Raw genomic sequence first — 12500 nt, forward strand, 5'->3', positions numbered from 1 at the left:
CTTCAACTTGCATTTGCTAACTTTATTATTACCTTTTCTGTCCGACTAGTTGGGTGATACTAAAACAATTAGACCCTTCGCCCTCAAGGGCCGCGGGTCAATAGCCCATGAGGCGAAGCCGAATGGGCTATTGACCCGTAGCCCGCAAGGGCTACGAGTCTAATTGTTAAATAGCAGAGTTTCAGGACTTCTAAGTTTCCTAGCTCCTCTTGCCACGCACTTGCGACGAACTCGCCAGAGTCTATCGCGACCGAAAAGTAAAAAAATAATTGCAAGTTTGAGTTTTACCTGAATTGTAAGCAACGCTTGATGTTTCATCAAGGCCCAATACGTTTACGTCTGTAGATACTGCTCAGTTTTGTTTGTGTAAAAATCCAATAAATTGTCTGTTGTTGATGATTAAGAGCCCCCGCCGATGCCTGTTTTGTACAGTCAGTAAAATATGACAAATTGGACTTCCGCACTTTCTTGTGAAAACGTTCATCGAACTCATAGAATATCTCTAGTTTTTAAATATGTTTAAGGCTGACAAATGTTTGCGAACATATTAAAAGCTTAGCTGAAAATATGAGAATACAGCAGAAATAATCAGCAAAGTTACGATGACGCTTTCTTTAATCAACTCGAATAACGATTTCGATTTGTTGGTTGAGTTATCAAACTCCTTGACTATTTTATTTTTGCAGTGTAAAGTTTCACCATGTGGAAGAAACACACATGATGTTAGTAGCCTTCTTTCGTTGATGAAAATTGTTGCAGCATCTCAGCACAAAAGATAACGAAAGAAATCTTTGTCAAGATTTGAAAACACCGACTCGGACTTGAAAGTGCACGCGCTACACTATTCAAATGAGCTACTTGTACGCGTCAGACTTTCCTTTCAAAAACTTTTACAAACTCGCCAAACAAGCAGAAACAATAAGAGACTACCAAAAACAGGTTTTGGTTATGATTAGAGAAACTCACAAATTAACTCGATACCAGAGTAGATTGTTTTCTTGCATAAGTTAACTTTTCTCTACAGAACAAACGCCAAAGCTTACGCGTACAACTAACGCGAGCAGATAAACCTGATCAAACCTTATTTATTCATTTACAGCGCGAAATAGAAGTCTTGTTTTCGACCCTGAAAAACTCACCTTTTCCGTTAGCTCGGAGCATCAAACTTCATACAAGCGTTCCGGTTCTTATTCCCTAGGTTATTCTCTCCCATTGCTGTGGCAGTTCTCGCCATTTGATCAAGCAACGTGACAACATCACGCGAGAATCCACGACATGTGCGTGGATTCGCGCGGATATATGTCGTCAGGATGGCGTAATTTGTTCTAAAAATAGAAAAATTGTCCCATATCATGGGTGCGCGCGGATCCCAAGACTTACGACGGTCTCCGTCCCCGATGATGGCTCCTGCTTGAAACCATCGTCTCGTTGAGAGTCAATTCGTTGCAGTGCGATACACACTCTCTAACCAGACTAAAGTCGGCGAATTTTGCATTCACTGAAGTACATGTTTGGCTTCAAATCCCAGATAACCGCTCCGTGCGAGTCAGTGGAGTTGGATGAGAGATTCGTCAGTTTGGCTCAATCACTTCCAATTCATTTCTTGAATGTTCAGTCGACCAAGATACTTGTTTAAGTTTCTTCAGCACAGTAGCCACACAAAGCGACTCATGTAAGCGGCTGTCTATCGATTGGTCTGCATCTCTGGCAACAATCATATTTAAATTTTAGAGTTTGTTCATGGTTTTAGTCTTGCAAACAACAATCAAGTCACCGAAGTCTATCATGTTATATAGACAATATCAGAGGGCCATTACCGCCAAGTTGGTATTCACACCAGTGTAACTCCTTTTGCAGTCTTATGCTTCACTCACGGAAGCAAAGAGGATTAGTGAATGTACTCCTTCTCGACGATTCACAAGGCCTTATTAAATTTTATCGACGTGGTATTGCTTCCTTTCTTCGTTGCTTACGAATATATTAGGCAAATATATCAGGTAAGCACGCATAAAATCATAAGTGAACCGTCACGGTTTTGAAACGAAAGGTCAATTTCTTGGAAAAGCCTGCTGTTTGGTGAATCGTGTAACATTTTGCATAGTTTTGTCCGTGCCCCCCTCCCCCGTCCCCTCCCCTCCGGGCACCAGTCAGACACACATGAATGATCTCACATTTAGCTACATTTGGTAAATTACAGTTATTAGCCAGGGAATAACACTGCAGTCCCGCTTTGATCCAATGTGCTTTGAATGTCTTATCTGGCTCTATCGTGTCGAAAACAAGGATTCCACCATAGCCGTAGAACGTACAAAATTTGCATTTCTTAAAATAATCTTTTAATGGCGTTACAAAATGTGCTTCTGAATAAGTCTACCTTCTAGGAATTGGTGCTGAAATACTATTACATCATTCCGGGTAACTTTTTTTTTTTGGCAATTTTTTATCATTGTTAAGTGAAGACACCACGTCACTTACAAACTTAAACTTACAGAACATGTTTTTACAACACTATTACATTATTATACACTATTAGCCTGAGCTTTCATTGTGCCAGAGATTTCAGAGATGCCGCCGGGTACTGAGACATTTCTATTAGGCATATGCCAGAGTAATTTACAGAAATGTCTGATAGTTACTTTTCCCACAAGACAAAAGTTTACATGATCATCTCAGAAAGAAAATGAGTTGACCCAACATCAAATATTCCAAGTAAAATGAAAACGATTAAAAGCAAATGTTAGAGGAATTGTGATGTTAATGGTAGGTAAAGTAGTGAATTTTGGCCAGCAGTTCTGCACAGTTCTGATTTCACGGCCGCAATCCTTCAACTACATGCAGATTCACAAGACTGTTGTTACTTTCACTTTCTTTGATTTCGTTTCCTTTACCGCGTGCGCGTAGCAGGCGGCTGTTACCCGAGTGATAGCTTTGAGTGAGGGAAAAACAACTTTTACGATGCGACAACAAGAACAGTAAGAAAAAATACTATATTTGGTCTTATCCCTGACTTACGCATTTGCGCGCACTTGCCGAATAGGATGAACTAACAACATTAAGGAAATTAGAATAAAACAGTTGGAACGAGGGGTAAAATTGGTTTCAATTCTTTTACAAGTATTTACAAAGTTCAGCAGCCTATTTAACGAGTAAAACTTTTGAACTTCAAATAAAAAAATGTAAACCTTTAAAATATAATTTTATGTTACTGATTTGTCTCTTCGTTGTGTTTTTCACACTTGTGGAGCATATTGAACGTGTTCCAAAAGACATGAATTATATCGCGCTTCGCGCTTCCCATAAACCTTCCAGTGGTCCGGTCGCCCTGTACTTCGTACCGGTTTAACAAAGCAAACCCGCTCCTGAAAGCTGTTTGTTGGAGCTACTGCCATTTTTAGAGCGACTGCTGTTGTTGGAGCGACAGCTGTTGTTGGAGCCACTGCTGGTGTTGGAGCCACTGCTGTTGCTGGAGCGACAGCTGTTGTTGCAGCCACTGCTGGTGTTGGAGCCACTACTGTTGTTGGAGCCACTGCTGTTGCTGGAGCGACAGCTGTTGTTGGAGCCACTGCTGGTGTTGGAGCCACTGCTGTTGTTGGAGTCACTGCTGTTGTTGGAGCCACTGCTGTCGTTGGAGCCACAGCTGTTGTTGGAGCCACTGCTGGTGTTGGAGCCACAGCTGTTGTTGGAGCCACTGCTGTTGTTGGAACCACTGCTGTTGTTGGAGCGACAGCTGTTGTTGGAGCGACTGCTGTTGTTGGAGCCACTGCTGTCGTTGGAGCCACAGCTGTTGTTGGAGCCTCAGCTGTTGTTGGAGCCACTGCTGGTGTTGGAGCCACTGCTGTTGTTGGAGCGACAGCTGTTGTTGGAACGACAGCTGTTGTTGGAACGACTGCTGTTGTTGGAGCCAATGCAGTTGTTGGAACGACAGCTGTTGTTGGAGCCGCTCCTGGTGTTAGGGCCGCTGCTGTTGTTGGAGCCGCTGCTGTTGTTGGAGCCACAGCTGTTGTTGGAGCGACTGCTGTTGTTGGAACGACAGCTGTTGTTGGGGCGACAGCTGTTGTTGGAACGACAGCTGTTGTTGGAGCGACTGCTGTTGCTGGAACGACAGCTGTTGTTGGGGCGACAGCTGTTGTTGGAACGACAGCTGTTGTTGGGGCGACAGCTGTTGTTGAAACGACAACTGTTGTTGGAGCGACTGCTGTTGTTGGAACGACAGCTGTTGTTGGAGCGACTGCTGTTGTTGGAACGACAGCTGTTGTTGGAGCGACTGCTGTTGTTGGAACGACAGCTGTTGTTGGGGCGACAGCTGTTGTTGGAACGACAGCTGTTGTTGGGGCGACTGCTGTTGTTGGGGCGACAGCTGTTGTTGGGGCGACTGCTGTTGTTGGAACGACAGCTGTTGTTGGAGCGACTGCTGTTGTTGGAACGACAGCTGTTGGAGCGACTGCTGTTGTTGGAACGACAGCTGTTGTTGGAGCGACTGCTGTTGTTGGAACGACAGCTGTTGGAGCGACAGCTGTTGTTGGAACGACAGCTGTTGTTGGGGCGACTGCTGTTGTTGGGGCGACAGCTGTTGTTGGAGCGACTGCTGTTGTTGGAACGACAGCTGTTGTTGGAGCGACTGCTGTTGTTGGAACGACAGCTGTTGTTGGAGCGACTGCTGTTGTTGGAACGACTGCTGCTGTTGGAACGACAGCTGTTGTTGGGGCGAGAACTGTTGCTGAAGCGACGGCTGTAAGTTCTGTTGAAGGGACCGTATGGCTTGGTGAATGTTCAAGACTTTACGGTACATGTCCTGAGCGCTTGGTCGATCATTTCTGTCGTACTGCAAGGCCTCAAGAACGACCCTTTGCAAAGCGCTAGACCCTTGAGCACGCCTTGAAAACGTAATGCTGATACCGGGGCGAACCTTTGCCATGGCATACCCAAGGCCGAGTTTGCGCTCACCAAGAATATTTCCGAAGGCATCGTAAATATGAATATTTACGAAGGCACCGTAAATTGCTTTGTCATCAATCACGATAAAATCACGCTCTAGGATCGCGAAAAACAAGGTACCAAGGGAAAACACATCGGCTTCTTCGGTGTAACGACCAGTGAAGAATTCAGGAGCCACCCAGTGTATGGGACCAACTCCTGAGTTCATGTAGTATTGCATGTAACTGGCTATCCAGGAACAATCGTCTCGGTGAGCATCGATTCGTTTGAGTGCGATGTACTCGCGAGCGAGGCCAAAGTCAGCCAATTTCACATCCTCTGTTGCGGTTAAAAGCACATTATCCGCCTTTAAATCGCGGTGAACCACTCCGCTAGAGTGGAGGTGTGCAAGAGCTGCAGCTATTTGACAAATCCACTTCATATTCATTTCTTCACTACTCGGTCGAGCAAGGCGGTCGTTTAAACTTCCACCCGAGCAATACTCAGTCAAAAGCAGCATGTGTAAACCTTTACTATCTCGAAACTGGTCTGCTCCCATGACAGCAATCACGTTCTGATGAGAAATTTTGCTCAGTGTTGTAGCCTCGCGGACAGCATTATGAAGGGCCGAGATGTTCAAACAAAGAACTTCTTTTAACGCGTAGTCTTTGTAACTCGCCTCGTCTTTGACTTTGTAGACGACACCAAAAGTACCATTGCCAAGTCGCTGTTGGATTCTGACTGTTATGTTGCCAACCGAAACTGTTTGTGGAAGATCGGCTTGCTGCATTCTGTCAGTCGTATAAATTCGTCGAAAGATCAACAAACGTTTGCTGTATTTCGTCAGTATAAGTTTTCGCCACTCTGCGTTATCACTTTAGTTTACAGAAATGTATCAGGTAAGCATAAAATTACTAGTTGCGATCGATTTTTCGGAAAAGCTCATGATCTATCGTGATCATTTGGTGTGCCGAAAACCGTTGCAGCGGAAAATTTATTCGGTCTGTCTTGCAAGATTTTTCAGTTGCCGAGATATTAACTTCGCGAAGATCAAAGGTGGTAAAGTTTTATTTTTTGGTTCGGATTTTTTTTAGAATTTTTGGAATAAACTAAAACTCCAAGAGATGGCACTGGGAAGTTTCGTAATTTTATCAGACTGTTGCTTTTTCGATTGACTGGAAAAAGTTGTTTTGTATTACTTTGGGGGGAAAAAGCTAGAAAAAGCTGTTACATGCCCAAATTATTCAGCAACAAACTCCTGCCAGTGATCTGAAATACCGGCCTTTTCCCGCGCATCAGGATATTAAAGAACGTGTTTTTACTTTATGCGTTCTGTCGTGACCCTTTACTGTCTTTGAGTTTGAACGCTTAGTTGATCATCTTTGTTGTATTCCATGTCTACGAGAGCTTTTTATTCGCAGTGTTGAACCATTGAGCAGAGCTTGACTGTGAATGCAATGCTGGATCATGTTGATGATGCTTTATCATTGAATTTGCACACATCAGGAATGCCTATAGATCCCCATGATAATGGCATTGTAAATTGCTTTTCTAGGAAATCATGATAACATTTAGCTCTTTACTATAGTAGAAAACAACTTACCAAGAATTCGGTTTTCTCTCTGTAATGACCCCGAACTGACAGTTCCGGGGCGACCATGTGCACGTGTGTCGCGTCAATTCTTGAGTTCGTTTAGTAATATCACGGTGTGTAATCTGGCCATCCGTGAACCATCGTTTTCGGTCTTGAGCGTCGATTCGCTTTAGTGTAAGCTGCCATCTACACCTCACCCTTAATCACTCAAGACCACATTTGGCTTCAAATCCAGTTTTAAGTGAACCATCTCTCGTTAGTAGTCAAGACAGGCGGCGGTTTGACTCGTCCTTTTTGAGTTCATTTCTGGAGTATTCTAGCGGTCAACCTAGACGCTCGTTTAAGTTTTCTGCATGGAACCGGTGTGCACTGCTGGTGACAATCACTTTTGAAGTTGAAGATTTTGTTCAGGGTTTTATCTTCGCCGCGACAGCATTACAAAGAACCGAAGCACTCAGACCGTCAAAGATCGTTTAGATCAAACTTTTATAATGAACTCTATTACCTCATAAGTTACATCAAAAGTGCCATCACCAAGTCGCTAAAGTTAATTGCCCCAGCTGAAGGATTCAGCATGTCTCTCTGAATCATATCGATGTGACTGTTTCCTTCTCCACTCTTAACGAAAATTTATCAGGCAAGCACGCATAAAATCAGCCGTCGCCGCTTCGAAACCGAAGGTCAATTTCTTGGAAAACCCTCTTGTTTGCTCAGTTTTTGCGTGACTTTTACGTTACATATCTATGTCTGTATCCTTATTCGGTTTTTCTTATGAACTACTCCGCCTGGGTGAAGGTGGACAAGACAAGGTCTGCAGTTGTTTGATTAACCCACTTCATATTCATTCCTTCACGACTAGGTCGAGCAAGGCGCTCCAAGTTGTTCGTTTAAGCTTCAACCCGAGCAGTTCTCAGAAACGAAGAGCTTAGTTAACCTCGAGAATCGAGATGATGGCGATCATGTTCTTGTGAAATAAATTTTTTTTTAATCAACATTACAAAGTGTTTTTCCAACAAATCTTCGACCCCACTTTCTCCAAAACGGGTATCAAGTGTGTAATACTCAAGTAAAAGACATGAAAGGACTTTGTAGTTCAAGTTTTGAAATCACATGTAGATTTTACTTTTCCTTATTGAATTTCTGACTCCAAACCTATTTTGACCTTTTTGATCTGGTATCTCGTTAGTAACTTGAAACAATTAAATACAGTGCATGCGATAGTTAGTCAAAAAATTGAGACTGAATGCTTTCATAGGTTTCTCGAAATGCGCCTATTTCTCGAAAACTACTCGTTGGATATGCTGGAAATTTGGCAAGGAAATAAGTACTGTAGTGGATTCACGGAAGACACTCGGAAATTTAACAGTGGAAATTATGGTTATTCTTTGACAATGGATAACAGCAATTGCTATAAGTTTGTTGAATGCAAATGATGATGAAATTTTAACGACTAGATTTTCTGCAAATAAACAAAACCCGATTTAAAGGCCGGTCTATTTATATCTAGTTTATGTTGCCAAGGCAACTCACTTACGTCAGCTAAACTATCAAATCACTATAAACAAACTGGTAATCACTATAAAGCGAACTGGTCTGTGCTGTTAACGAAGGATCGAGGGTTTTCAGTACAAAAATTCTGAATGAGGCATATTGGTATGCAAAACTGTGTTCAGCCACCGATCGCTTAACGGAGAAATGCAAAACCAACCCAAGTGCGAATTACTTTCGACACTCAAGTGAAAACCGCTCTGTGTTGTGAGCAAAACATGTTTTAATTTCAACATTAGATACAAACAAACCAATCACTAGCATCGCCATGGAAGATGTTAACAGCACTTGAAGGAATAAATATAAATAAAAATCTCAAGACGAAAATGAGTAACAAGTGTTGATCATTTCTTTCGCAACTGAAGTTTTCACGCAAGATAGGGATAATCCACGATATAAAGGGATATTCGTCCTTTCGAGCAAATTGGCTTGGAGAACCACAGCTTGTTTTACAAGTAAAACTGTTGAGTCAATTATTCGTCGTGTTCGCGAGAAAAAGTATAATGTTGTCAGTTCACAAAGTCCAAGTTTTTTTCTGTCATTAGATGTTTCCATACACGAATAGCTTTATTAATGCAACGCGTTCCTTTACACTGAAAAATGGTTAAAATCTCTCTCCTTTTTGTCAGTAACCTCCAAATGAGTGCCCTTGCACCTCGAACCGATTTAGCAACACCAAGCCGTTTCAGGTGAGGGCTGTTGATCGAGCTTTATACCTTGACGAATGTTCATGGACTTCATGGCTTTGTCATACACCTCTTGAGCACTTGGTCGATCGTTTGCGTCGTACTGCAAAGCCTCAAGAACGACCCTTTGCAAAGCCATGGACCCTCGAGCATAGCTTGAGAATGCAATTTTGATGTGACGATTAAGCTTTTCCATCGCAAACCCAAGACCAACTTTGCCTTCTGTAAGATTTTCTGCAAAGGTACCATAAATTGTTTTACCATCAACCGCGATGAAATCCCGCTGTAGAATTGCGAAGAACAGCGAACCAAGGGAAAACACGTGGGCGTTCTCTGTATAATGGCCGGTGAAAAATTCAGGGACCATCCAATGTATGGAACCAGTTCCTAAGTTCAGGTAGTATTGCGCGTAACTGGTTATCCACAAACTTTCATCTTGTAGAATGCGGGTTGGTTTGACTCAGAGTTCTGTGTACTCGCGAATGAGCCCAAAGTCAGCCAATTTCACATCCTCTGTTGCGGTCAAATCGCGGTGAACCACTTCGCGTGAGTGGAGGTGGGCAAGAGCTGCGGCTGTTTGACTGATCCACTTCATATTCATTTCTTCACTACTCGATCGAGCAAGACGGTCGTTTAAGCTTCCGCCCGAGCAGTACTCAGTCAAAAGCAGCATGTGTAAGCCTTCACTATAGAGGAACTCATCCGGCCCTACAATGATGATCAAGTTCTTGTGCAAGATTTGGCTTAATGCTGAAGCCCGGCGGAGAGCATTACGAAGAGCGGAGTCATTCAAACATAGAACATCTTTTAACGCGTAGACTTCGTAACTTGCCTCGTCTTTGACTTTGTAGACGACACCAAAAGCGCCACTGTCAAGTCGCTGTTGGATTCTGACTGTTTTGTTGCCAACCGAAACTCTTTGTGGAAGATCGGCTTGCTGCATTTTGTTAGTTTATAGTATCTCTCTTCGGCTGCGTGTTATAGTTTCACAGCTTCTCGGAAAACTGATCATTATTTATCCTCATGATCAGGCTCTTCGGGGGAGGGGACGGGAAGAGGCATGTTGTTATGAAACGTATCTGAAATACATCTTGTCCTCAATTAAGCAAGAGCCGATTTTCAGTGGCCAACGTGATCCCACGGACACGGCGTCACATCTACAAACTTCAGCCGACGTTGTGAAGTTTATATGAAATAATTCATATTTGAACTGCGGTTGTAGATGAAAGAGAAGAATGATCATCGCAGTTAACTTTCCAATTTAAGCAATTGGAAAGAAGAAGCCTGAAAAAAAAAAAAAAAAAAAAAAAATTCAGGGCTTCAACGGGATTCGAACCCGTGACCTCCGCGATACCGGTGCGATGCTCTACCAACTGAGCTATGAAGCCACACATTGGAAGCGAGGTCAATTAATTGAGTTCATATCTTCCCGTGAGGAGTGAAATGATGTGAAGTTTATATGAAATAATTCATATATGAACTGCGGTTGTAGATGAAAGAGAAGAATGAGTGAGTGAGTGAGTGAGTGAGTGAGTGAGTGAGTGAGTGAGTGAGTGAGTGAGTGAGTGAGTGAGTGAGTGAGTGAGTGAGTGAGTGAGTGAGAGAGAGAGATGTATGTATGTCACACCAATCAGATTGGATCTACTATAACAGCCAATCAAATCTCTTGTTGTAAAGGTAAATGGTATGTGGGAAGATTCGATCCCGATACAGTTTAGAATGGCCATATTTATTCTTCTATAAAGAGGAGGAAGTATTCATATATTGGGCTTACTTCGACACTTTCTCTGGGTTAGGCTGAGCATTTTAGTTACGAACGAGATGAGCCTTGAGGTTTGAAACACTAGTTCGTGAGTTAGTAATATGCAAATACAACGAGATATTTTTATTTTTAGTTACAAAGGTAACTTGATACTTTTGTTTCTCACAAGGAGTAAATTCAATTAGAGGTCACTAATCGTCGCTTCTAGTTCTTAGGACATGTTTTAGAGGAGACGAGACTATTTAGATTGGAAACAGTTCTAACGTTTACAATAGTAAGTGCAAGTGACGATTGTTTTGTTCTTGTTGCATGCAAATATAACGAGATATTTTTATTTTTAGTTAGAAAGGGTAATTTGACACTCTTGTTTTTCACAAGGGAGTAAATTCAATTAGAGCTGACGAATCGTCACCACTCTTCCCCACGAGATGTTTGCTATCTTTAGTTACAAATGGTAACTTAACACTTGTTTTTTATATTGGAGTAAATTCAATTAGAGCTAACAAGTTATCGGCTATTGTTCCCAGGATATTAAACAAGAAAAAGCTTTCATTTCTGGACGGTTTTTACGTCTCTGCAGTAGCAGTTTATTTTTATTTGATGGGCATTTTATGACATTCTTTTCAGTCTGATATTTTTAAAGGTAAAAGTATCAAAACTGTTCAAATGTTCTTTGAAGACTGCGTGGCACCAAGTTAAAGTGCAATTTAATTAAATCAGACTTTCAATGTGTCAGAGAGGGTTTTTTCTCTTTCTTTCTATTTTCGGTGAAGTAGTGTTGTTGTGTTGTGTTGTGTAAAAAGGGTAAACTTACGACTCGTATAAAATGCGAAAAGGTCTCTTAACTTGAGTATTTTTTAGCAAAAATTCCTCTTGGGGGTTGGACGGGTTATGTGATCGGTGAGTGAGGGTGTTATGCATGTGCACGTGTCACACCAATCACAGTTTGGGTTTTATCAAAGAACGAATCAAAGAAAAAAATAAGACGGTATCTACATTAATCCGGATACGTGTCAGATTACTGTAGTTTGTTCAGTCAAACATTTTAGGGCTTACTATTTAGCTATCTTACCATTACCGATGTAGCATCGTATGTACATCATAAATTCCCAGTTTCTTTCTTGCTGTACATCGCAACCAGAAAAACTTGTCAAATTAACCCAATCATTACTGTAAACAGCTCCATGAATGCTCCTATCTCCAAGACTTCACAAAAAAAAAACTCTTGCACGCCTTGCGTGCCTATGTTTTTTTTTTCCGGATTCAAGGTTGATTTTGTCGCAACATGGAATGTTTCATGTGGTAAGCTCTGAGACTGCTTCACGAGATACACAAAGCCTCAACTTGTCTCGAAATGTGAACAAATTTTATGCGTGACAAGTTGTGAGTTTGATGAACGAGCAACAAAGCCAAAATTTGTTTTTTTGTTGTTGTTTTTTTTTTTGCAACATAACAATTTCGTCTTTAATTTTGAGAGCAGACGTAGTACTACTACAACTAATGTTATTACAACACTAAAAACACCAATATCACTAACAATAGACGGTTGCTCAAAGTAGACCCGCTCTCTACTATTCGAAAGAACAAGTTGATCACGCAAGGTGAAAAACTCGAAACTTCAGCCAAGTTGAGAGTTTTTGCATCGAACATATCGTCGCCGCCTTTAAAGCTGCGATATACGAAATACGGGTTTTGTTTCTTGTATTTCGCCGCCCTTAGAACACAGCGCAACATATTCATTATTTTGGAGTGCACGTTAGGTGGACTGCATGTGTTCAAAGAAAATTTGAAGGTGTATATTTAATAGACTTAATAAAGAACCATCGAAATAACATCTTGTTTAGTTATTATGAACTCGGATTTCGTTGTTTTGAGCTTAATTTATTTTCGCATTGCTTCGATTTGAAAGATTTAAACCTGAACAAGAGTTTCGAACGCTTGAGGAAGGACTTATTGTTTACCCTGCAACTTACTTGATCTGACCAAATGTCCCAAA

At 41.7% G+C, this 12500-nt stretch overlaps 2 protein-coding genes and 1 long non-coding RNA gene across 3 annotated transcripts in view; all 3 read right to left on the reverse strand.

The window, feature by feature from the left end:
• LOC145465577 (uncharacterized) overlaps nt 1–608 on the reverse strand; it is a 2728-nt gene extending 2120 nt beyond the window's left edge. Inside the window, exon 1 of the long non-coding RNA XR_014041646.1 lies at nt 1–608. This exon is cut by the window's left edge and continues 775 nt beyond it. This is a non-coding gene — a long non-coding RNA (uncharacterized LOC145465577).
• Nucleotides 609–3230: 2622 nt separating this feature from the next.
• Nucleotides 3231–7764, reverse strand: LOC145465102 (uncharacterized). The gene is made up of 3 exons (XM_081448882.1): nt 4527–7764; nt 4209–4480; nt 3231–4159 (listed from the first exon to the last, which is right to left on the reverse strand). Exons 1-3 carry the CDS (start codon nt 5702–5704, stop codon nt 3231–3233), a joined length of 2379 nt encoding a protein of 792 aa, XP_081305008.1. The 5' UTR covers nt 5705–7764.
• A 697-nt stretch (nt 7765–8461) lies between these two features.
• On the reverse strand, nt 8462–11320 carry LOC145464909 (uncharacterized). Its single transcript, XM_081448721.1, has one exon. It carries the CDS (start codon nt 9683–9685, stop codon nt 9203–9205), a length of 483 nt encoding a protein of 160 aa, XP_081304847.1. The 5' UTR covers nt 9686–11320; the 3' UTR covers nt 8462–9202.
• Nucleotides 11321–12500: the final 1180 nt, after the last annotated feature.

The sequence above is a fragment of the Orbicella franksi genome, chromosome 13, assembly GCF_964199315.1.
Source record: "Orbicella franksi chromosome 13, jaOrbFran1.1, whole genome shotgun sequence".
Lineage (NCBI taxonomy): Eukaryota > Metazoa > Cnidaria > Anthozoa > Scleractinia > Merulinidae > Orbicella > Orbicella franksi.

Bases quoted from the DNA above. Each gene is read 5' to 3' on its own strand.
- LOC145465102 (XM_081448882.1), bottom strand. From the start codon at position 5,704: ATGCAGCAAGCCGATCTTCCACAAACAGTTTCGGTTGGCAACATAACA. The intron at 4,481-4,526 runs GTTCCAACAACA...TTCCAACAACAG, and splicing joins TCGCCCCAACAACAGCTGTC to CAGTCGCTCCAACAACAGCT. The intron at 4,160-4,208 runs GTTCCAACAACA...TTTCAACAACAG, and splicing joins TCGCTCCAACAACAGCTGTC to CTGTCGCCCCAACAACAGCT.
- LOC145464909 (XM_081448721.1), bottom strand. From the start codon at position 9,685: ATGCAGCAAGCCGATCTTCCACAAAGAGTTTCGGTTGGCAACAAAACA.